The sequence below is a fragment of the Gymnoscopelus braueri genome (assembly GCF_963280865.1).
Source record: "Gymnoscopelus braueri genome assembly, chromosome: 7".
NCBI classification, from domain to species: Eukaryota; Metazoa; Chordata; class Actinopteri; order Myctophiformes; family Myctophidae; genus Gymnoscopelus; species Gymnoscopelus braueri.
The window spans coordinates 8,914,225-8,941,086 of NC_137608.1; the positions used below are offsets into that span (position 1 = coordinate 8,914,225).

Here is a 26,862-nt window from a genome sequence, read left to right on the forward strand (position 1 = left end):
AATCCATCTAATGGATCATCCAGAAGTAATCCACACATAGCTGCAGTTCAGAGGGTGGGTGGGTGGGGGGGGGGGGTCTTCTGAGTCCAGCTGCCTGTCAAACAATAATAGAAATGAAAGTTGATGTGGGCGCGCTACCTTTGTAATCTCCATTAGGGGTGAGAGTGGAAGAGCTTTATGTGTTGTTGGCCTGCATGGGGGATAATAATATGTGTGTGTGTGTCAGCGCACCACCCATCATCGCAGAGGGGACTTGAACCCAGGGTCAGGATAGAGAGTGTGCGCGTGTATGCGTGTGTGTGTGTGTGTGTGTGTGTGTGTGTGTGTGTGTGCACGCGCATGTGTGGGTGCATGCGTTTGTGTGTGCATAATTGTTAAACTTAATTTATACCCCATCTTCCTAGGGTGTCAAATGCCATAAAAGGCTATGAGCTAACAATGCCAACGCATTGTTAGCTTGTAGATCTGTTCTTTTTGGCACGCTAGGGACATTGACACGAGCCCGTGACAATCTGTGTCCGGAGCCGACTCGTATAAGTCTAATGTCACTCAGCATGTGAAACATGGTTAATACCTAACCCCGAACAATAGGCTGGGGCCTGTCTATTGACATCTGACATGCTTTAGCCCAGATTACTGGACAAAATATAGGTTATCCTCTGATTTAGGTGATAAATCTACATTGGAGATGGTGTTCTACAGTGATTTACCTAAGTGCCATTGTTTTAATATGTCACACCATCCAAATCCTCAGTGTTAATTTAACTGGGAGCGTATAGAAATGTAACCACATGGACCCGTTGGTCACATTTTGTATGCTCTCTGAGTTACAAATGGATAAATTAACACTGAGGATTGTATTGTGTGTAGCAGTCTTGCTCCTGACTGCTTAGATAATGGGATGTAATTGTGTTTCTTTGATGGTGAATATGCAAATATTTTATGATTGGTACTGTATGCCAATTGACTGTCTCCCAAAAAAGAAACATAATTTGGAATATGTTATATTATATATCAGTAACAGTGGCATAACATTTATTTTTCTTTACAGATCAATCAAGTAGATGTATTAATATCAGGTTAAGCAACTGGGCATGTAAAACTAATATAAACCATTAAATGCTTAATAACTCTGCATTGTGCATTATAATAATTATTGCACCATGACAATGCCTCTATTGTTTTACTATGCGTTGTTTCTTTAATTCCCCACATTTGCATTTGTGATGGCGGGTAATTAGGATATATTTATTATTCACACAATCCCTCATAAAAGGCTAATGAGCATTTGTTTTGACGACAGTAAAAATGCAAGGGAAAGCGATTTGTATTTGTTAGTGCTCACAGGTCATTATGCTGTAGCCATTTGTCAGGGCGTTGCTGCATCTCCCCTTTGCTTGATCTCCGGAGAGAGAGAGCGCGCACACACACACACACACACGCACACGCACACGCACACGCACACGCACACGCACACGCACACGCACACACACACTGCCCGCCAATGTGTCAGCTGGCCAGGGGTCCATCCATAAACCTTAGGGGTCCATCCATAAACCTTAGGGGTCCATCCATAATGCCAAATTTATAATCTGACGTATGACGGTGTCCCGGCGCCAGAAATGGCAGATCTGCGAGCACCGAACGCATCGCATCACGACATGTTGTGAGCTTGCAGATCTGCTATCTTCGGCACCGGGACCCCGGCATACGACTAGGGATAAATTGCGCTTGAGAGGCCTTTCCTACAACAAGCAAGCACTCACACACACACACACACACGCGATTCATTTTCAATGATTTTGAAACTTGTTGCGGCCACACCAAACGGCAGGTAAAAATCTCAAGGCACACTATTCTAGTTCAAATAACAGGTGAATCCAAGGGGGAGGGGGAACCTGCTCCAGGTCCACAACCAAGACTTGGTTATGTAACAACTATTTTTGGGTTCTCTACGTGGGGTCCTGGGACCCCCAGAGGTCCTTGGCTTGAGGGCATTCCAAGGGGTCCCCAGCTAAACGATTGATCGTTAGGACCAAAATGGACACTTACGGGTCTATAACTCGGAGAGTGTGGTCCATTTGGTTCCATGTGTACACTCTCTGAGTTAAATGAACACTGAGGATTGTACAGTGTAGATCGGTGTTCCATTCTTTTTTTAAATCATATAAATTAGACCACGGGGTCTGTGGCCTAATGTTTATCAAACTGCATCTTAAAATGAAAGAGTTGAGAATCACTGATCTACTGATGTTCACCTGTTCCCTCCATCTGTCTCTCTTCCCCACCTTTAGTACCTGTGAGACCCCCACACCCCCCCCACCACCACCATCACCATCACCACCACCACCCCGCTACCCTCTGCAACAGACGTCTTATCAAACGTGACTGATTGCTGTAATCTGGACTCTAGGCAGCCATTAAGCAAATTACCTGAATCATTGCGAGGATTAGTCTCATTAACACATGATTAGCATCAAATTAAAATAATGAGTGTTTAACTTGTGATGTCTTCCAGTTGTTGGAACAGCTTGATCAGCCTCTGTGCAGGCTGGGGAGAGAGAGAGAGAGAGAGGGGTGATGTTCGAGACCCTCTGAAATGAGGGGTCTGTCCTTTAATGTTATAGAGACCCTTGCTCATGATCTGAGGCAGGGCTGTCCCACGTTTTTCAGCTCGAAACCCAACAGAGAATGTTGGTGTCTCCCCAGGAACCATGCGTACAAAAATACATGAATTAACCACTTAAGCCCTATTTTTTTTAAACACCCTGTGAAAATAGCCCACCCACAAGCTCACAACGTGATGCATCGTAAGCTTGTAGAGGGGCTGTTTGAAAAAATTTAGAAAATGTTTCAAATGTGTTTTTTATATTTATAATTATTATTTTTTACTTTTTATTATTATTATAAATTTTTTTTATCTGAACCTAAACAAAATGGGACATTTACTTGTGACACAAAAATTGGTCCGCGAGCCAACAATTGATCTCGACCCGTTGTTTGGGAAACAGTGCTCTCTAGTCTAAAGGGGTCCGCCCCCTAATGCACTCTCCAGAGGGCTGGGTATGGGGCTTCATGGCAGACGGACAGTAAACACACTTCAAGATGAAGCTTTTCATACTAAGATTCCCACGAGGATGGACAAGGGGGACATGTCCAATGTCATCTGTTGTCTATCTTATGTCCGTGCCGGGGCCTTGAATTGATTGATTGATGGAATACTATATTAACAGTTTGCAAAGACAAGCATATAGTAGCGCAGACATGTTTGTTTTGGGCAATGTTAAGTCAACCTGGTTTATACCCCTCAAAGATGTCCACTGCTACCAAAAGACACTTGTTGACGCCCCCTTCAGGTTTTTTGGCACGCTCTATATGACAAATACAACTTATCAATTATACTTAGACACAGTATTTCAAAATGCAACCTGTTTGACAATTCTTGTTCAACATCTCTCAAGCTTTAGAATAAGTCCACACACATTATACATCCATGATTGTAAACAGCAGTTAAATACAATGAATTAACAAAAACAGCAGTTACTTTAAGACTGAATACTTTCTCCAAATGACACTTCTCTTTGCTAACAACACAAGTCATAGTTATCCAGACTTTGTCCTTTTAACTACACAGACTCAAGAAAGAAGAATAATCAAAGTGTATATATTTTATCTGTTTACTCAGTCATCTTGACCTGGCTTCCATCACTACACATTTCCTGTCGGTGGCTGATGCCCAGGAAGGAACAATGATTATTCTGATTAGTTCAAATGAATACAAAAGACTTGCCCTGAGTGATCAAGACAAGACAGAGGTTATCGATGTCTCTGAACCAAGGAACAAAAGGTTTATCAAAACGACTGTTGTGACTCTCACCTGGACTCTCCAGTGTAGTACAATGGCCAGGAACTCTGAACTGATTGCATTACAGCTGAGCCCACACAAGCAGTTGGGTGACATCTCTCCCTGGCTTACAGTATTCGACCAAAGGTCAAACTCAATTCTAACTACAAACCTTCAAGTGTTTACCAATTAAAATGGAATATCATGGAAATACCATGTTCTCATGTTTGAAACGATACCACTATAAAGCGTAGAAACACGTTATATAACATTTATGTAAAGGTAGTTAACTCTATAAACGCCATTGACTCGAAAACGCGTCAATTACTACTTAATCCACCCACGCCATTGACGCGTTTGACGCGTTGGAATCGCGTTGGAATCGCGTTCATTGTTTAATCTCTGATCGCGCTATGCTGCTTAAAATTCAATGTTATTCTCGAGTTCCACTTACTTCACCGACATCTGCATCCGGTTTCATGACCTGGGTTCCGTTTCCGGTTTTTGATTTTTTTCCCCGGTCATTTTCGTCAAGAATAGGTAAACAAACGGGTTTTCACACGGTATGACAGACAAATGGACAGGTTCTCTTCTATAATCTATGGTCTGGGTGACGATCAGTCATCGCCGTCGTGTATCACATCGTAATTTTGAGCGATCAGACGATGTGTGACGACGTCACATCCGTTTTCATGTTTTTCCCTGTCTAATCGCTCAAGAAGGGTAACAGTGACCCAAGGAGCTGATCAAACTGTCATGTGCTGCTCTCTAGTGGCGGATTTGTGCTGCGTCTTTAAAAAACAGTCTGATAAATTATTTTCATGAAGATTTTCAAAATATAAAAATAAAAAAACACAAATTGCTGGCAATGGGGGAGTACTTTATGAAAATACTCTGGCAGTCAAAGAGTTAAGGACGGCCCCTATCACCAAATGGACCCGTAAGGGTAGGTTGGGGGTCCATTGGAACCCCCAATAAACACTGTAAAATCCTAGTGTTCATTTAAAGTCCCATAAGGGGTCCATTTGGTTCTTAACTATCAGTCATTTAGCCAGGGACCCCCTGGAACCCCCTCAAGGACCCCCGGGAGTCTGTGGACCCCACATTGAGAACTAGTGCCATCAAAAACCTCTCTTGGTCGCTCACAGTAAAAGTACGGAAACGGATGCTAAGTTGGTCCAGCATTTTATCTGCTCACATCACAATCCAGACATAACATCTGTCAAGTCATAATTAATCAACATTTACCAGATGTTACTTTCCCGCAACCTGTTGACTTTATTCCAGAAGCAATTGCAGTGAAACAAAAGGATTTGCGTTTAAATCAAATAAAAGCTTCCGTTTCCCCCCTATTGTCATCACGCTAGAATGCCCACTCACCCTTCTGAGGGGAATAAAGCAGCCCAAGTCACTAATGCACCTTCTGCTTTTATCCTAATAGAAGATTTGTTTTAATGCCATAAAGGCTTATTTTTTCTTCTTCTGCTAAGCAGTGGTAGACAAAGTACTCAACCCCAGTACTTGAGTAAAGTATAGCCTACTCCTGTTCTAATATTACTCAACTAGATACTCCTGTTCAAATATTATTCAACTACAAGTGAAAGTTGCTCAGTCAAATTTGTGCTTGAGTTAAAGTAGGCTATTGGAGTATTTGCTTTTCAGTATTCAAAAGTGCATGCTTTTTCCCATTTCATTTTTTTAAATATCAATGCATTTCTATATTGAAATGTAGAAAATTTCAAAATAAAATTGTGGAGTGAAAGTCACAAGCTTTAAAAAAAAAATGAATAAAAAAAGTGCAGATACTCAAAAAATGTACCTAAGGTACTCACGTAAATGTACTTTGTTACTGTCCACCACTGCTGCTAAGTGTAGTTAAAAACTATAATGCTAACCGGCTGCTTGCAGATTACGTTGCTGAATAACATTATGTTTCATGCGAGAGGGTATGGATGACAGTGGCGGTCAGATTTAATATCATGTGCTTCATGCGTATAGTAGGACCATTCCTTTTGCGGTAATGAAAACAATAGCGGTGGCTAAATACTCCGGCCTACATTTAATTTAATCTTTTGAGGGATTATCTTCCTCCGCCAATGTCAGAGTGTAAGACATGTCGGTGAATATTAAATACATTTCCTCTGCAGATGCTTTGTGGACGTCAGTCAGCGGCGGGATAATGTCAACAGATTTTTTTCTGACTTTCTTCATATGGATGGAATTACTTCATGAAACGTTTACGGTGGAAAAGCCTTTTAGCTAAGGGTTCCATTATGCTTTAAATGTCACGACACGAACGCAGTGAAATCCTGAGTGTTCGTTTAACTCGGACAGTGTACAAATGCGACCATACGGACCAGTATGTTTCCGTTTGGTTGCATTTTTGTACACGCTCTGGAGTTACAGGTCTATTCTGGTTCCATTTGGGGAGAGTAGGAGAACAGGACTATTCTGGTCAATGTGTATACTCTCAGAGTTGCAGGTCAATTTGGTTCCATTTGTAGCCTCTCAGGATTTTGGGCGCAGGTTTTAGTAGTACTGACTTTGTATTGCAGTTTCTCACAATTATTTTGATACTCGTTTGAGGTTATTCTTTCCACAAACATTGAATACAATCTTCGCTATGAGTTTTATCGATTATAGTTCCATATTTCAAAAGTCTAATTGTTTTGATGCAATAAACATAAATCAGAGATAACCGGTTCACTAAATCAAATAACCATCAAAGTCTTTAAAACAAAACAGACACACGTGCCTCTAACTATCAATGAATAGCCTACAGTACAACTGCTCAAAATTATATTTCTTCTAATGTCTAGTTTTATAGAATATGATGTTTAGATCATAAAATGCTCAGAACAGGGATGCCAGGTTCAACATACTTAAGTTTAAATATTAACCTAAAAAAATGCATACATATATAGGCTAGTTGATCATGTCACATTTAGTAAACTCTAAGCAATCGTAACATTTTACGTCTGCTATGACCTCAGAATTCCACTTGATAAGACTATCTCAGAATGTGCTATTTTGTTAGGACGACGTCTTCCCTTGTGGAAGTGAGTGAAAAGTCATCCTAAGGACAGAGCAACGCCGCCTAATTGCGTTTGATTAATAAAACACTAGCCCTGGCAGCACGGTGGCATCTTCATTATTATTCTTCTCAAACAGATTAATTGTCCCCTATAATACTGGTCTGCCAGCAGTGATAGGGAGGCTTTAGATACAAAGGCTGTCATCAGACACTGAGCGTGAGTCGGTTATCTGTCATTTCTTAAATAGCTCACTTGGTCACCAGACCCCATGTACCAACTCAATCTGATCCACAGTCACCTTTAGTCTCTTACGCATTTGTAATGTTCGCTTTAGTATGATGTGCCCGTCGATCTGTGACTCCTAATACTTAACTTATTTAACCTCTTATACCCTACTTCCCCTCCCCTCCTTTTTCGCCTCCATACCAAATATCTTCACTCAAAATAGCAACGCTAAAGAGAGTGTAGATCGGCTAGTTTCATAGAATGTTTGCCTATTATGACATGCTGAATAGAGATGATATGGGTCTTTCAGTGATGCAGAGATAATTTAAATGGCTTTTTGAACACAATATATTAGTATTTGCCAAAAACTTGGGATAAGCAAACAAAGACTTTTTGGCTCTTGTGTTACAAATTTACAAGTGTAAATTGTGCTTATTTTGTGGCTTTCAGTTATGGAGAAGAGAATGTGCTGTATTTCCCATAAGGTGTGAGTCTTGAAGAACAAAATCCGAAAATAAAACTGCATTCATACATTCATGAACCATTTTCAAGGATCTTCAGAAAGTTATCAAAATAGAGAATCTACAAGCTCACAAACGCACCACGTGTTGTGAGCTTGTAGGTCACATATTTCCGTCCCCAGGACACTGTCATGCCGTGAAGTACGAAACGGGGCTTAAGTGGTTAATGAAAATATATTACTCATACATACAGAAGCAGTTATGTCACTTTATTTCAAACCGGTGTCACCAGCTGTCATTTCTGTTTGAATAAGTTTAAGAAATCTGCAAAGTTGGAATGAATATTAATCGTCCTCCGGTGACCTGGGAGCACGGCAGCCAAGCGCACGGCTCTGCCTATATATTTTAGGTTAGAGGCTCGGATGAGTTAATGAACTTGAGCTGGGGGTTAGGGGGGGTTAGGGGGGCCTCCCTGCCTCCCTACGACAGCAAATAGCCAAGGGCAATAGCTGATAACTAATGTGTGGAATATTGCAATTAGCATGGCAAAGTACTTACAGGGATCAAATTAAAAAATTCATTAACGCACGCACTTAATTAAGAAACACTTTTCGGTTTACATGATAAATTATGACACCTATTAAATCTTGCACTCGGAAGCCGTAATGGCCTCTCCCTCGTCTTCTTCGCCTCGCGGGTACGGCGAGTGTTTCCTTTCGGGTTCAAGGAACTCTCCAAGGAGCTGAAGTATTTATAAGAGTTTTATTAGGAATAATGTTTCCCCGCGAGGGATACATGAGCAGCCATTTTAGAGGAGACGTGCGTGTGTGTGGGGGGGGGGGGAGTGGTCGGTCGACGTACCTCAGCATCTTGTGGGAACATGTCCCTCTTAATTGAAACATGATTGGAAAAAGAGTCACACGTTTGACGGGTCTGCGGGGGGGACTGTCATTAGACAATTATGGAGTTTCTTATAGTTCTTTAGGGCAGGGGTCTTCAACAGGCCAAGGCCCCTTAGCTGAGAGAGAGATGAAGCAGGCCCCCCCCCCACTACATATTGGATTCATGTTAATGTGTATTTTCAGACATTTAACGACTTAAAACCCTCAATGCTTTGTAAACTTGATCTTTGCCTCTGTACTTGGTCTGCTCTTTTTTCCCTGTACACCAGAACTCTTCGCCGGAAATGGCAGATCTACAAGCAATAGATCTGCTATTTTCGGCTAACTTTCCTCCAGAATAGGGATGTGAGGGTTCAAGTGGTTAATGTAGAAATAAAATGGATGCATAAAGTCCCTATCACACAGAGATTTGGAGGCCCCCCTGCAGTATCTCTGAGGACCTTCAACAGGGGGTCCGGGCCCCCTGTTGAAGACCCCTGCTTTAGTGGGTGGATAAAGGTACAGTACGCAACTGTGACGTTCTGCTGCAAGAAAATGACAGCGCAGTGTTAAGGGTGTCGGGTGAAATCACTCATATCACGCTTATGAGTGATAACAATTATTATCCAATGCTTGCTGGAAACCTGATATGAGGAACTGATCATTAAGTTTTAGTAACAAGTTGGCGTAAGTGATATTCTTTAGAATACGTGTTAAATGGCTCTACTGTATATTCTGATAGTGACTCTGTGTCCGGGTAGCTCAGTCGGTAGAGCACGCGCATTCGGACCTCAAAGTTATGAGTTCGATTCCGAGCACCGCCAACTCAGCGTATGAGTATACAGTAAGTTGTTAGTACTAGGAGCTGATGGTACTTGTAGGTCTTGCACTGCACCTCAGCAATCCATCTCCCAGGGCTCTAGCACATTGAAACAGGGATAGACGCCCGCGTTCTTGGCTGGTGCCGACAATAAGCCTCTCCGATCTACTTACTTACTTGCTTACTACTTCTGATAATAATCATTGCAATAGAGCAGGTATGTGTCCAAACTTTTCTCAAAGGGGGCCATATTTGAAAATTTGGGCCGACTGCATCTCCTGTCATGCTGTACTTTTGGACCATAACAAAATCACAAAAAATCATTTTCTCACATGCATGCATCTACAGTCCAATACATTTTATTTTGTTCAAACGGCAGTGATAGCCAGATGTAACCAGGTGTGAAAAAGTCACTACAAAGTTAGGAATCCTTACAAATGCTGAATGAATTTCACATGACTGGAGGGTATACTGGAGGGTCATAAACAATACATTTTAGGAAGAAAGCAGTGGGCCATATCAATTCTGCCCTTGTGCCACTGTTGGCCCCCGGGCTGGCTGACTGGACTTTGGACATGTGCTATAGAGTGTTTGTTCAGTAACAGGAGTCTCCCCGTCTCTCCAGCTCTTTAGTAAACAGGACATACATTTTCAGGTCGGGATACCAATTGTATCCAGTATGGACAGAACTCATGCAGGATACAGGATAAACAATTGAAATTGGAAGTGATGAAAAATAGCAGACAACATTTGAGCTATAGTATAACACTAATCAAAGCTAATGAATGGGTTCTGTAATATTTTTAAATATCTTTAATCTTTAACAAAACAGAAAGAAGACAAAATATCGGTCAAAACATTGTTAACCGGTGGTATAGCTCTCTCTCGGCATTGGACCTAAAAACCTGTCATCGGTCAGGTTATATATAGACCAACATATGACAAGTACTTGCCAGCTCGGTGAAAGCTGCATTATTTGTGGAAGGAGCTAAAAAATGTTAATAAAAAAAACATGCAGGAAATGGGAAGATGGATTCATAATGATAAATTCCAAGGAGAGGTGTCGGCTATCAAAAGTCTGCGGGGACTAACGCCTTTTTGAGTTCAAACGGGCACGGCAACGGACGTCTGCATGACAGCGAATCCGGGTGCATTAAAACACCAAACTTTCACTAGTTGAGATTAAACAAATCCTTCTGTTAATTTCCTACCCGTCTGTCCCTCGTAGACGAGCCAAGTGTGGTGGTGTGTGTGCCTTCCCACCCCTGGGAGGGTGGGGTGGAGGGGGGGTAAACCTCTCAGAAGCAATATGTAATTAAACTCAGAGAGCATATTCTTTAATCCTAAAGGCTATTATAGATTTATGGTCAGTACATTGTCTGAGCTCGACAATGGCTTTTGCTCACTGCACTCACGATGCCTCGTATATGTTCTTAAATGGGTAGATAAAGGCTTTCTAGCCCTTTTTTAAATCTGGCTCCATAATGGCAGCGCCACAAAGGGCTTACAGCACTCATGGGGTCATACGTCAGGGGGTTTTGTGTATTTGGTCTGGAATGGATAGGACAAAAAAAAAAAGCTTAGAAAGGCTGTAATTATAATGCATCTATCATCATTAATGACATATTTCTGAATCCATTCTTTCCAGCCACGTCAGAAACCAAACCGGACCGAGGGCTGCGCGATGGCGCGCATGCACACGTGAAAATGTAATTATGCCGTATTCATTTTTTTGTTCTCAGGGGATTAAAGTATTGAGTATGTTTAATTGTAAGTGTTCTACATTTTAGAACACTAGAGTCCTGATTAAAAAAAGTGACCTATCCCCACAGTGGAAGGCTTTGAAATTCCATGAATACTTAACTTAATTGCTTCTTTAATTTGTAAGGTTTTTTTTTCTTCTTTTTTGTCTCTGTCCCTACGGCGAATGATCGCTCTGAGGTGAGGTTCAAAACAAAGCTTGTGGCTTTTGGAACCAATGAGCGCTTTATGCTTTAAGTTAATACTCCAACCGTGTATGGCGGTGTCGTGCGGAAAAAACGGCCGATCTACAAGCTCACAACGTGTCACGCTGTGACGCGTCGTGAGCCTATAGATCGACCATTCTTTGCCGCGTGACACAGATCGGACGGTGGGGCATAAATCAGGGTCTTTCCAGTGCCTTGTCCTTTTCTGTCACATGCGACTGAAAATCATCTGGTTCCATGTTGCCTCAATGATAATTATATTCGCTCTTATTTGACTTTTTAATGGACTAATTGTCATTGCACGGTTCTGAAGATCATGATCTGGTGGGGGGGTGGTGGGGGGGGGGGGGAAAGGAGGTCAGATTTGGAAGGGTGTTGGCATGTGGCCCGCGTCGCTCCGGCGGGCGGCGCCCCCGCGCGCTGCCCACTTTTCGCGATGATACATTTTCCCCTTGAACACGACGTCAATATGTTGATGTGCCTCCCTTTATTAAGACGCCATCCAACGGATAACAAGTCCCGCTGTGCGCTACCAACATAAATAATTACAACGGAGACCGAGGAACGGCAGGTGGCTTTTGGCACAAAGAAATAATCATACTTGATGTGGAAAATAAAGTAAAACGACCCATCTGTTCACAGCGGGGGGGAGGGGGCGAAGAAACACGTTAACATATTGTCACTAACGTTATGAAATACACAGTTAATAATTTAGCCACGGCACATGGTTCCTGGACACTTGTTTTAAATAATCGACCAGAAGTGAGCCTGCTTCAAGGCTTCAAATTAAGCACGGCTTTGTGCATTCGTGGCTCGTCCAGCGGCCATTTTGTCACGTATGCTCTGCCAAGATTTATTTAACACGCTGGCAATGGGAGTAAGGCTTGCGGAGCGTGATGCGACATGATAAAACTGTCACCCTGGCCATGAAGTTGGACCAAGTGACGGTCAGTAGGCTAAACAGAAACTAACAGGTTTAATTGCCTTCAGAACACTAATTGTCAAAGAGTGTCACAACAAACTCTGAGTTTAACCACATGAACCCTATAGCGTTCCTATTCTTGGCATGTTCTAAATCCACGGGTTCCCAAACTTTTCAGTGCCGCGACCGCCCAAAATAATCCAATTTGAACTGGGGACGCCCCACCCTCACATGCACTTGGAATTGTAGGCATTGCATTTAGTTTGATTCGGTTCCACAGATAAATATTGTGAAAATAGCTGAACAACAAGCTCACAACTCACAACACATCACAGTGCGAGGCGTTGTGAGCTTGTAGATCGGCTATTTTCACAATGTTTGCCTCTTTCTTATGTAATATGTGACAATTTGGCCAATATGGTATTAAAAAGGTATTAAAAGTCATTAAATTGTAACTTTAGAAATGTGTGGATACCCTGTATACACTTATACTGTATGTTTGTTTACTGTCGAGTGAGAAAACAATGTTGCACATTAAGCTAATCATCTGGGGATCCCCCAAAAATAATAATAATGCTTCCGCAGTTTGGGAAGCACTGTATATAAATATAAAGCTCACAACAATGTTCCACCTTGTGCGCTTGTAGATCGGCTAATTACTGTATGCCGAAGTTTTGGCCCAGAATAGGGACGCTATACGGTTTATGGGGACCCCATTTGAAACAAGCCATTAGGCTTTCATGGGCTTTTCAATCCTATTTAGTTGACCTTGTATTTAAACGGTACTTTCATGTGCTTTTTTTCCCTGCAAAATTCTAAATAAAGTATTCAATCAATCAATCAAAGGGAAGGGTACCGTAAGGTGCTACTGGCGATCCAGCCAGTATTTCTGACATATGTTGCTTGGGGAACAAAACGGTGGCCAGGCAGCTGGACACAGCCATCCTGTGTTGGCTAATAAGCCTTATATGCCTTAATACATTATAATTGACCTCTATAACAAAACAAAAATAAATAAAAACACCTTAAACATATTTCACTCAAGCGGGACAATGCCCGTCGCAAGTTGATGATGTCATTTTCCCATGTGTGGTCTAGCCCCATGGAATTTATGGAATGCATGTGCAAATACAAATCTACTTAATACTTCCTACAAAGCATGGCCCACATTAAGGACACAGCAGCAGCTTGCATTGATATAATTTGCCCTCGTATGTGTGATCCTCAGGTTCATCTGGGAGTGTCTTACAAATCGCATTTATTTACTTGCTTGTTTGAGGTGATGGGCTTAATGTTTACTGATGTGTGAAGCCCTCTTTGGTATATGAATGAGATGATTAAAGGGGTTCCCTGCTCTGGGAGATCAACAGCCACCACTGAGCACAGCAGTGCAGGGGCCAAACTTCCAAGCACGTTATGTCCTAAGAAAAGCCCTCTGTGCACGCGCGCACACACACACACACACACACACACACACACACACACACACACACACACACACACACACACACACACACACACACACACACACACACACACACACACACACACACACACACACACACACACACACACACACACACACACACACACACACACACACACAGTTGCTTTAGCACTAATATACGCTCTCACTAGCAACTTAATGTCCTTGAAAAAAACACGCAAGCTGATGATGATGATGCGATGCGAGAGTGCACACTAGCCAACACAGTCTCGGGACTGTTGAATCGCTGCCTTCCACATCCACACTCTCCTGTCTAGCATTTTTTAGCTCTGCAGTGTTGTTGGCTCCACTGTCGTGCCGCAGTGTATCTACATAGGTGGTGCGCCTCTTTCCTCTCCCACAGTCTCAGTTTGCTTGCCACCAGTGGTGGAAAGTAACAAGTACATTTACTCAAGTACTGTACTTCAGTTAAAAAAAGAATACAAAAAAGTTGGTATTTCTTCTTTACTGGAGTATTTCCAATTTTCTGTACTTTTACTTCTACTCCACTGCATCTCAGATAATGTACTTTTACTCCACTACAGTTATTTGAAAACTTAAGTTGCTAGTTACTTTGCAGATATGAATCATTATATTATAAAACATACATTAACCACTTCAGCCCTATTTTATACATAGGCTATTTGAAAATAGCCGATCTACAAGCTCACAACGTGTCACGACGCGTTGTGAGCTTGTAGATCTGCTATTTTCAAAAATGTTAGTACTTTTACTTTTGGCACTTTAAGTATATTTTGATGCCCATACTTTGTACTTTTACTCAAGTAACATTTTGAACACAGGCCTTTTACTTGTAACAGAGTATTTTTATATGGTGGAATTGCTACTTTTACTAAAGTAAAATATCAGAGTAGCCTACTTCTTCCACCACTGCTTGCCACCAGTTCCGGGGCTGCCTGACGCAGTGCCCAGCCAGCCTCATCCTTCTCTCTCTGACCATGTCTGTGACCCGTGGTATAGGTCCCTGTCCACGTTTCTGATGTGGTCCACTCAATGTGACACCAAGTGCCATTCATAGCATTCTTGTGTAGATGCCTGTTATGGCAATATTGGACTGTCATATATTGATCTACCATTTCTTGATTGTATGCATATCACAAGTTGCCATTCGCCTCACACTCACTGTTCTGTCCATTCAGGGGTTAAGACACCTCCTTTGTGTTTATTCCTCTGTGTTAAATCAACCCTTTTGATCAAGCTATCTATGTAAATGGCCATGCCAGACCTATTGATTCTTGGTCATGAGACCCCCTGGGCCTGGCTTGGGAGAGAGGTATAAAGACACTGAGAAAAGATATGATAGGGACTTATTTGAAGAGAGCTTGGAGGGAACACCACGCTCGGAGGTACAGACTCTACAGACTCTCTCAGGCTCCCGTCGAACAGCTACAGCTTCGCCACTGCGCAACTCAACACCATTTTCATCATCAGCGGCTGCTTCCAATATTTGGAAACATGTATAAGGGACCAGCAGTGGGCATTGACCTGGGAACCACCTACTCCTGTGTGGGTGTGTTCCAGCATGGCAAGGTTGAGATCATTGCTAACGACCAGGGAAACAGGATCACACCCAGTTATGTGGCCTTCACAGACTCCGGGAGGCTCATTGGAGATGCCGCCAAGAATCAGGCTGCCATGAACCCCTGCAACACAGTCTTCAATGCCCAGAGACTGATTGGTCGCCGGTTTGATGATGGAGTTGTGCAGTCAGACATGAAGCACTGGCCATTTACAGTGGTCAACGACAACACCCGCCCCAAAGTCCAGGTTGATTACAAGGGCGAGACAAAGTCATTCTACCCAGAGGAGATTTCGTCTATGGTGCTGGTGAAGATGAAGGAAATTGCTGAAGCTTATCTCGGAAAGACTGTAAACAATGCAGTCGTCACAGTGCCTGCATACTTCAATGACTCTCAGCGCCAGGCCACCAGGGAAGCTGCCACCATTGCGGGTCTGAATGTTCTCCGTATCATCAGCGGGCCAACAGCTGCTGCCCTTTCTTATGGGTTGGACGAAAAGGTTGGTGCTGAGAGGAACATGCTCATCTTCGACCTCGGTGGTGGTACTTTTGATGTGTCCATCTTGACCATTGAGGATGGCCTTTTTGAAGTAAAGTCCACTGCTGGACACACTCATCTTGGAGGGGAAGATTTTGACAACCGCATGGCCAATCACTTTATTGCAGAGTTCAAGCGCACATACAACAAGGACATCAGTGACAATAAGAGGGCTGTCTGCCGTCTACACAGAGCATGTGAGAGGGCGAAGCGCACCCTGTCTTCCTGCACTCAGGCCAGCATTGAGATCGACTCTCTGTACGAGGGAGTCGATTTCTATACTTCCATCACCAGGGCTTGTTTCGAGGAGCTGAACGCTGATCTCTTCCGTGGCACTTTGGACCAGGTGGAGATGTCACTCCGTGATGCCAAGATGGACAAGGGTGCCGTCCATGACATTGTTTTGGTTGGTGGCTCCACTCGCATTCCCAAGATCCAGAAACTGCTGCAACACTTCTTCAATGGCAAGGAGCTCAACAAAAGCATCAACCCTGATAGAGCTGTGGCCTATGGAGCTGCTGTCTATGCTGCCGTGCTGTCTGGTGACAAGTCTGAGAACGTCCAGGACCTGCTTCTTTTGGATGTCACCCCCCTGTCCCTGGGTATTGAGACCCCTGGAGGTGTCATGACTGTCCTGGTCAAACGTAACACCACTATCCCCGACAGGACGGTTAAGACCATTACCACCTACTCGGACAACAAGCCTGGTGTGCTCATTCAGGTATTTGAGGGTGAGCGTGCCATGGCCAAGGACAACAACTTGCTGGGCAAGTTTGAGCTCTGTGGAATTCCCCCTGCACCCCGTGGTGTCCCTCAGATTGAAGTCACCTTCGACATAGATGCTAACGGCATCATGAATGTGTCTGCTAGAGACACGAGCACTGGAAAGGAGTTCAAGGTCACTAAGCTGGTATAATTTGATGTAAGTGTACATGTTTTGTTTTTTATGTTATCATGTTATCTTTTTTCAGATTTGATTCTGACAGGTGATTTTTATTCAAAATGTCCGGAAATGGTAGCCCTGAAGCTACCCTGTATTTACATCCATTCTTGAGCTCCTCTGTTTTAAGACATCAGACACACGGGTAAAACACTAACATGCATAATGGGGGTGGGGTCGGCCCAGAGACGCGGTCAGAGGAGGGCAATTTTGCAGTACACAGACCCCTGAGTCTCTCAATCTCACTAGGCTATAATTAATTATGTCACATTTCAATTAGGAGGAAATAGCTTACAAAATCAAATACAAGTTTCATTTGCGGTCACAAATAGTTTTATGTTTACATGTAGGTAAGTGGTTTTACGTTTTTGAAAGAAATAGCAATATTTCTACAAAAGAAAAGCAAATACTGGACCTAAAAGGGGGGTTTCACCTGTGGCAATCTCAAATCAACCGACACCTGTAGTTCTTTCACCAGGCTGTATTTCAAAGAACTTGGTTTAAACCTGTATAGAGATTAAATCAGACCATTGCTCTTCATCAAAAGTGTGTGGGTGGGGGGGATCCATGTGACACCCACTTTGTCACTGTAGGATGATTAAAATAAGTGAATCAAGCCTATATAGACCAACACACAGCTTGATCACATCACAGTAAGCAATGTAAAAATAACAGAACTTCCCCCAAATTATTTTAAGATAACCCCCTGTGGTTTTCAAACTTAATGATGGGCACGTTAAAATACCAAGGCAGTACTATGCATGTGAGCTTGTAGATCTGCTATTTTGGAAATATACTCTCACTCACAGACACATGTGTACTGTAAGTGAGAGTGGGGGGAACATAGAAGAAAGGCATTACATTTAAATTATAAAGGGAGATAATAAAGTATTTCTTGTGTCACATTAGTAGATTTTCTGGACCATGATGAATGAACAAACTGCAGGTGTTCATTTATCATGTGTAGAATCTTTATCATGTGCACATACTGTATAGCAGAATGCAAGTGTTGAGTTTTTAAAGCCTTAAGTGGGATTTTTTTAAAGTGGCAAAGACTTTGCCTGCAATGTTGTAGGTCCCAAAGCGGCCGCTGATGCCCAAAACTACATAGTGCGACTATAAGTGTGAGTGATTTGAGTGAACGTTATGTTAAGTGTACAGTATGTGGCTATTGTCTAATTAGAAATTAGAATGTACGATCGGGTTATCAGGGTCCCAGTACTTTAGTCAAATTAAAATGTATGATCGGGTAATTTGGAGTCCCAGTACTTAAGGAAATGTTGTTTAATGCATAGACATGGGAAAGGGCTGGCTTTTAAAATTAACACCTAGGTGTGAGGAATTGTGGACTTTTGCAGCCGTCTATTGCAGTTTAGCTTTTGGAAAATAAGGAATACGATTTATTTGGATAGACACATAAAAGACTCGGTTTAAAAGAAAAATTGTGTTCTAGTTTGTCAGGCGCTAATGTTGTATGTATGTCATACAGTGTAATAAAATGTAAGGGTAAATTAATTGAGTTAATTATGTTTTTCAGGTGAATCTTTTCATTACTGTATTGTGAGAGTGAATTCATTGATGTTATTTTTCTTTATCTTTGTGCATCTTATTGATTACAGTCCAAATTTCCATTATGATCAAGGTTTTTTGACAGTCAAATATGTGGCCAGTATTTGACATTGTGTGTCCTTAGAAACTGAATGTTCATTTTGATTTCTATGTTTTATTTTAGATTTTGTCCATATAGCCTATTCTATTGATTACGTGTTCTTGTGAACTCTGCGTCACATTATTGTATTGTGCAAAGACACTGTATGTTTCAATTTTGATTATAGGCATGTATTTGTTTGTATTGTGCACATGTAAGGTGGATAAGTTTGTGTATTGTTGTATGTACAGCGTCCATTCGACGTCCATACATAATTTCAGTTGAAAATCTGTTATTTTTATCAAGCGACACGCGTCATGTGAGAGTATGAATAAACCCTGAGCTATGGTGCTTTGCAACATTCTTGTCATTAGTTTTTATTTATTTAGCTTTTTGCTTTTTGACGACTATTAAGCGTTGTAGGATCCTCCGGGATTCTACCTGCAATGTCATGGGGAGGAATTCATTAACATCTTGAAGGTATTTGATTTTTATGGCAGGCCTTGGATCCACTTTCTGTTTTTATTAGAGCGCTGCAATTAACAGATTGAAAGGACGCCGAACCCGGCCTCTTTTGAGGCTGTGCTGAGAATAGTAATGGCTGACGCTGGAGTTCTGTTAAACCGATGAGGACATTCTTGTGTACAATACTTGGGAGTTAAGTCCACTACAGCAGTGGTTCTCAAACCTTTTTCATTTCAAGTACCCCCAGTTTGATATGCATTTAGGCCACGGACTCCCAGTTGACACCATTTCTCTGGGACCGAGCATACATTGTAAAATCCTCAGTTACGATTCCATTCGGTTCCATTTGTACACTCTGAGTTTCATATCCATTCATAACTATCAATCATTTAGCTATGGAACCCCCTCAAGGACACCTGGGGGTCTCCAGACATTGAGAACCAGTCCACTATAGCATTGTCTGTTTGACACAATGAGTAGTATTGAGGTTCATATAGCTGTCTAATCAGGGACAATTTTGGACTAGGAACAATTTGAGCAGACCATCTGGTAGAAAACAAATTAGCAGTCTGGGTTCCCAGGACCACAAACCCTATATTCAAGGTTCAAGGCTCCATATGTCCTGGGTATTCTCCTCTCTGGCTCCTAAAACTATGGAATAAACTCCCCATTTGCAGTTAGAACTGCAGAATCACTCTCAATTATCCACTGTAGTCTGAAGACTCCTTTTCACCCCTTAGCACTCACCTGTTCAGATCTCCACCTCACCCCCTAACACTCATCTCTTCAGACTCCACCTCACCCCCTAGCACTCAGCTCTCCAGACTCCACCTCACCCCCTAGCACTCACCTCTTCAGATCTCCACCTCACCCCCTAGCACTCAGCTCTCCACACTCCACCTCACCCCCTAGCACTCAGCTCTCCAGACTCCACCTCACCCCCTAGCACTCAGCTCTCCAGACTCCACCTCACCCCCTAGCACTCACCTCTTCAGATCTCCACCTCACCCCCTAGCACTCACCTCTTCAGACTCCACCTCACCCCCTAGCACTCACCTCTCCAGACTCCACCTCACCCCCTAGCACTCAGCTCTCCAGACTCCACCTCACCCCCTAGCACTCACCTCTCCAGACCCCACCTCCCCCCCTAGCACTCACCTCTCCAGACTCCACCTCACCTCCTAGCACTCAGCTCTCCAGACTCCACCTCACCCCTTGCACTCACCTCTCCAGACTCCACCTCACCCCCTAGCACTCACCTCTTCAGATCTCCACCTCACCTCCTAGCACTCACCTCTTCAGATCTCCACCTCACCCCCTAGCACTCACCTCTTCAGACTCCACCTCACCCCCTAGCTCTTCACTCTCTTTGTATCGCTTCATGCCTCCTTCTTTTTCAATTGATGCTATAGTTTTAAAAGGTGATGTATCTGGGTTTTTGATTCTTAGATTCATTTTGTACAGAATGCTATTCAGATACCATGTTGTTTAGACAGATGCTAGGTTCATTGTTTACCTGGTAGGCCTATCCTAGTTTCTTTGAGGCACAACATTGCTCTCTTTGCTACATGATTTACCTTGTTGCAATAGCAAAAAATTGCCTATCAACAAGCTGCACCTTTTGAGCTTGTAGATCTGCTATTTCTGTAGGTCTTTTGTTGTAGATCTTTTATAGATTTATGTAAATTTGTCATTTATTTTCTCTGCTCTGGTATTTTTGTTTAACATTTTTGAGAGCTGGTAGATTTGCTATTTTTGTAAAGAGAAAAAAAGTATTAATGTGAAAGATTTTTTTTTAAAGAGACTATTTGACTAAAATAGGGACACCAGGGTTAATGTGGTTAAACACGAGAACACTAATTCAATAAGTTATGCCAATGACTTCTATGTAGTACACTGGTTTGAAGAGTATTGGGAAGATTATTACACCATTTTTAATTAGTATGCAAATGTAGATCTTTACGAGCCCTTTCCCTCTTTCTTCATTATATTTCATCTTTCTATTTATTCTGCAAGTAAGAGTCACACTCAGTTCCCTTCATCAGTGCAAAGGGGCCGTAATTTATTGCTCTGTAATTAATTTCAAATGCATTACACATTAATCAAACAAATCCACTCTGTTATGTCCATAGAAGTGAATTCGTTTAGCAGTGACTCTGAACAGTAGGTGTCCATTTTGTAATCCTGGTCATTTATTGTCAAGGACGAGTTACTATAAGACACTTCTAGCAGGTAAAGAGATACCGTATCTCACTTCAGAAAAGCATTTGGGCTTTTTAATGAGCGTACTTAGCCTACTGTATGGCCATTTCCAGCCAAGATTATTTAGTGTAGCCCATGGGAATACATACAGTCAACTGCAGGGCCAATAAAAATACGGTAATATGAGTAGGCTATAGGGTCCATAAGAACACAGTGATATAATTATAAAGCGCATAAGAATGTGGTCAACTAACGACCAACAACCAATATCTGTTAGGGCCATCTAGTTGGTGCAGGGGTAGAGTACCTGCCCACCACCAGTGGTGGGAAAAGTACTCAGATATTTTACTCAAGTAAAAGTACTCCGTTACAAGTAATAGTCCGGAATTAAAAATGTACTTGAGTAAAAGTACAAAAGTATTGGTATCAAAAATGTACTTAAAGCACCAAAAGTAAAAGTTCTAAAATGTTTGAAAATAGCAGATCTACAAGCTCACAAAGCATCGTGATGAGACACGTTGTGAGCTTGTAGATCGGCTATTTTCAAATAGCCTATATATAAAATAGGGCTGAAGTGGTTAATGTATGTTTTATAATGTAATAAACAATGTATATCTTCTGCAAAGTAACTAGTAACTTTTCAAATAATTATAGTGGAGAAGTAAAAGTACAATATTTCCCTCTGAGAAGAAGGGGAGTAGAAGTAAAAGTATTGACAATTGGAAATACCCCAGTAAAGTAAAAGTAACTAAAATGTGTATTTAAGTACAGTACTTGGGTAAATGTACTTACTTACTTTACACAACTGCCCACTACCATCCATGAGTATACCTGCCCACCGCACTGAAGACTGAGGTTCAATTCCACCACGGGCGTCTCCAAGGAACACAGTTGGCTGCAGGTGGGAAGCCGAAAGGGGAGGCTGTCCTCTGTCGCTGTTAGTCAAGGCGTCTGTTCATTCATTCAAGATGCATTTATTCTCGAAATGACACTGAGTAGTTAAACTTATTTGCAGTGTCGTCGAGTAATACAATGCATTCAACAACATCACTGTTGAAAATACATTACAATTTAGGAATTCCCGGCTCAGCAAGCAGAACCAGGAGGGATGGAGTGTTCCTGCACAAAGGAATAGTTCACCCCCAAAATGACTTTTTTCCTAGCAATTAGTCACCCCATGGAGACTTGAATTCATGGATATGTTTTTGTTTTTGTCGCATTCCTAAGCCAATAATTTGATGACCGGCAGCGGTTCCGGTAGGAGACACAAAGAGTCTCCTTTGTGTCTCCTACCGGAACCGCTGCCTACCGGTCCGCTGGTCATCAAATTATTGGCTTAGGGTTGCGACAAAAACAAATCAATGGAAAAAATGTCATTTTGGGGGTGAACTATCCCTTTAACGTCCTCCCAGTAAAACTCCTCCTCATCCCCTGTCATCATCCTCTGTCAGATGAAGAGAAGCAGCTGGTGACTCCATATGTATCAGAGGAGACATGTGGTCTTCTACACCAGAGGGTCATCATGTCGCTAGAATAAGGCTTAACCAGGAGATCAGCCAGACCTTAACCACTTAAAACTTAAACCCTATAGAGCATCGCAGTTCCCGCCCACTTCCTGGTTTTTCGTGGTGCCGGAAGAAAAAACTCAATGCACTTTTCCCATTGACATTTGCAAAAATATTTATATCTATTGATTTAAGCCTCGAATCAAGCCATCATGACATGACATGAATCATGACCATAAAACGTTTTTTTCTGTGATTTTTAAAAATTTTATATTTAATTATATGATATACTATATTTAATAAATACCCTTGTTTTGCCGTTTAAAAAAAAAAAAAAATCACAGAATCAAACGTTTTATGGTCATGATTCATGTCATGTCATGATGGCTTGATTCGAGGCTTAAATTAATAGATATAAATATTTTTGGAAATGTCAATGGGAAAAATGCATTGAGTTTTTTCTTCCGGCACCCGGAGGGGGCGGGAACTGCGATGCTCTATATACTCTGTTTAGTCAGTTTTCTGTTTTAGTAAAAAATTGCCAAGCTACACGTTCACATTGCAGTGCATACTTGCAAGTAAAGTATTTGTTTGCACTATTTTTGCAGAATTCTGTAATTCTTTTTGCTGAATGTTTATCCATTTTCGTTGAATGTTCACCTATTACGACATGCCCAGAATAGGGACGCTAGGGTTCGTGTGGTTAACCGTCTGGCCATCGATGCGTTCTTTACGTTGTAATTCACATACTGTTTAATTCCAATAAGCCTACACATGTCCTTACTGAGCCTATGCTCACTCTCAAGTAGTACTGCAGTATACAGTATGTGACGGGTCGGGGTGTCGTCAACCGTTTGGCGGGATCCCCTGCCTGTCACGTCATTTTACAACGGTCCCGGGAGTCGACACTCGAATGCGGAAGTGCCGTTCTCTCTCCCAGCCCGTAATAGGTTGATGAATCCGCTAAAACTGTTAACCAAACAGTGGGTCGTGGACCCATTTTTATGGGTTGCGAGTAAATACCCCTTTATTTAGTTTTAATTTTTTTCAAAAGATTTTCAAAAAACTCCCCAAAGATCTAAATGTTTCATAAGTTAAAAACGCCATAAATTAGAGGGGGAAAAAAGACAAGAAATAGTGAAAATAGTAGATCTACATTACAAGCTCTAACACGTTGCGCAACGTGTTGTGAGCTTGTAGATCGGCTACTTTCACTATAGTTTGGGTCCCAGAGAGACATCAAATTTCTCTTTTGGGTCTCGGCTAAAACGTTTGGCAACCACTGCGCTAAAACACCTGAAACAAAGGAGGATGGTTACATTTCGGTTGGAGGATGTTATGGCCTAGGGCAGGGACGGTTAAGGGTTACGGTTAGAAGTGGGGGGAGGGGTTAGTCAAGGTCGGTGTCCTCGTCAACGTGCACCGTCGCGGGGATATCTCGTCAAACCTCTAACAGATGGTCAAATCCGTCCCCGACTTGTCACCCGTTTGCCGCCACGGTTAGCCTGAGCTATTGGTCTGAATCAACGTAAGCCCCATAGACTTCACGGGGTGCGACTAAATGAAACAAGACCCCGATCTTGTCATAACAATATATACAATAAAACGAGAGAGGGGTGAATTAATCACTCTCACTCAACACTTGATATGGGACGCTTTGTTTTTAATCACGGCGTACTAATGGGAACCCCCCCTCCCCCCTCCCCCGAAGAACACTGTGGCCTCCACTTCCTTCTATAAACAACATGACACGGTGGCAGGTCACCTGCGCTAACCTTCTGTCCAATTACAAGGCTGCGATGTGCTGTGATTGCTTCAATCAGAGGCTGAGCCTGGATTTGAATACCCCGCAAGACTTTCCAGTAAAAAGGCCTGGCGTGAGATTTATGGCCTCATTGAGGAAATTACATTCACTCCCTGTCCGCAGTGTTTGGCATCCATTACACTTCATTATTATCTTCTCAAGCCGTACAGCTCGGTAATAAAAACGAGGAGGGGGGTGGGTGGGGTGAAAAAAAAGGAAAAAAGAAAAGCAGAAGTTTGTCCCTAGATTGAAGCATAAATTGTCTCGTCCCTGCTGTTGCAAAACACAGACTCGCGTCTGATTATTTCTTCTTTATCAGTAGCCCACACACCCCCACCCACACACACCCAGCCTTTTCCTCCGTGTTCATCTTCCTGAATGCCTTTTGGTCCAAAGTCGGTGTCTCGCTCCTGACCTGACGCAGTTCCACTAGATGTACTGTATGTATCACCTTTAAATGAACACTGAGGATTTTACTGTTCAGACTCCCATGTCATTGCTGTACTAAAAGAACATGGCAGTAGTGCGTGCGTGGGTGCGTGTGTGTGTGTGTGTGGCACACACAAACTCCCGGGGGGAGATCGAAGGACATTAAACAAATGTTTGCCGTTGACGGTGGCTTGGCACAGCTGTGTTTGTGGGAGCAGGTGACGTCGGGGGCATGAGTGAGACCCGATACCCCCCCCCCCCCCCGCCGCCGCTGCCACCCCGATTCAACTCACCCCCCTCCCTCCCACCCCACCCCCCCCACAACGTGCTCGGCAAGGAGTCTTCGTAAATAATCTCCCGGCAATCTGCCTCTCTGTCCCCCTCTCTCTCTCTTCTTATTAATTACTTTTACAGCCAAAATCAAACATCTGTCATGTTAGAATATACAAATTAATTATGCAGCTTCTCTCCATCAAGAAGCATATAACGACGCTCCTCAGAGGAGCCCCTGTCTACAGCACCGCGCCGGCCCGGCGATAGCCTATACACCACCCGAGAGGGAAAGTTCAGGTGGGGGTGGCGTGGGTTCTCTTTTATTTCTCTCAAAATTAACGAGGTAGATTTTTAAATGAGAGGAGTTTGATCAGTCGTGTGCACTCGTGTTAATTTGGGCGCCATTTCACAGAGGCCTTTCATATAATCAGCGATCAGACCCGCCTTCGAATGAGCTGCACACCCAGACCCAGTTTAGATGGCTGTATAAGTCCGAAAAAAAACATACAAACTTCTCAGAGCTGTGAAATTTCAGCCGAGGGCCTGCTTTTAAACACCTCCGCCAGTCTGGTCCTGCCGAAGAGGTAGGGGTGTGTGAGTGTGAGTGTGAGTGTGTGTGTGTGTGTGTGTGTGTGTGTGTGCCTTCCAGTGGTGGAAAAAGTACTCACATTTCAGTAAAAGTATCAATACTGCCATGTAGAAATACTCTGTTACAAGTAGAAGTCCGGAATAATTTTTTTTTTACTAAAAGTACAAAAGTATTGGTATCAAAATGTACTTAAAGTACCAAAAGTAGAAAATACTCATTATGCAGAATGTCCCATTTCACAACTAAATTGTATAAAAATCATTTGAAAATAGCAGATCTACAAGCTCACAATGCATCGCATCGCGACGCATTGTGAGCTTGTAGATCGGCTGTTTTCAAATGACTGAAATGTATATAGGGCTGAAGTGGTTAATGTATGTTTTGTAATGATAATCAAAATCAGTAACTAGTAACTAAAGTTTTCAAATAATTGTAGTGGAGTAAATGTACAATATTTGTCTGAAAATTGGAAATACTCCAGTAAGGTAAAAGTACCTCAAAATTTTAATTAAGTACAGTACTTGAGTAAATGTACTTAGTTACTTTACACCAGGTGCCTTCGTGTGTGTGTGTGTGTGCGCGCGATGATCTTCGCGATCGGCCGGCCTGCTGACAGAAGACAGCTGCCTGCCCATCCTCCAGCCCCGGCAATGAGCTGCACTGGGACACTGCCTGCTCGTGGGTCAGGGCTCCAGAGGGGAGGCACCATTTGGTACCAGTTACAAAGCGGCAGGAGGGCACCCTGCCCTCCCCTCCTCCCCTCAGTCAAGGTAACACGGGGCCAGGCAGACCCAGGCTGGCTGGCTGGCTGGCTGGCACAGACTGAGTGCTACTCATCATCATCCCACGGTGGTTGAAGGGCCCGGTGACCTTGAGATGGGGCAGGCCCCCCCCCCCCACACACACACACACACACCTTGCTGCGCTGACGACAGCTTAGCGCAGGATGGATGGATGAGGACCCTCCCACACTGGTCTGCCTGTCGCATGAATGAATGAATGAATTTGGTGTAAACCATTTTTCAATATTATACTTCTGCTCCACTACATCTCACAGGCAAATATAGTACGTTTTACACCACTAAAATGATTTGGAAACGTTAGTTACTAGTTACTTGGCAAGTTGGCAGAATTTGATTACCTGCCACCTATATGAGCTATTTCATTCTTCGGCTAATCGGAAATAGACGATCTGCAAGCTCGCAACACGTCTCGGCGCGACGCATTGTGAGCTTGTAGATCCGTTTCCGTTGCGTTCCCGTCAGCGTTTAAATCAGACCCCTTGAGT

At 42.8% G+C, this 26,862-nt stretch overlaps 1 protein-coding gene across 1 annotated transcript; it reads left to right on the top strand.

Annotated features, from left to right (window-relative positions):
• Positions 1–15,033: 15,033 nt before the first annotated feature.
• On the top strand, positions 15,034–16,635 carry LOC308088863 (heat shock cognate 70 kDa protein-like; the record flags this gene model as incomplete). The annotated part of the gene is made up of 1 exon (XM_080433449.1): positions 15,034–16,635. Exon 1 carries the CDS (start codon positions 15,118–15,120, stop codon positions 16,633–16,635), a length of 1,518 nt encoding a protein of 505 aa, XP_080289575.1. The 5' UTR covers positions 15,034–15,117.
• Positions 16,636–26,862: the final 10,227 nt, after the last annotated feature.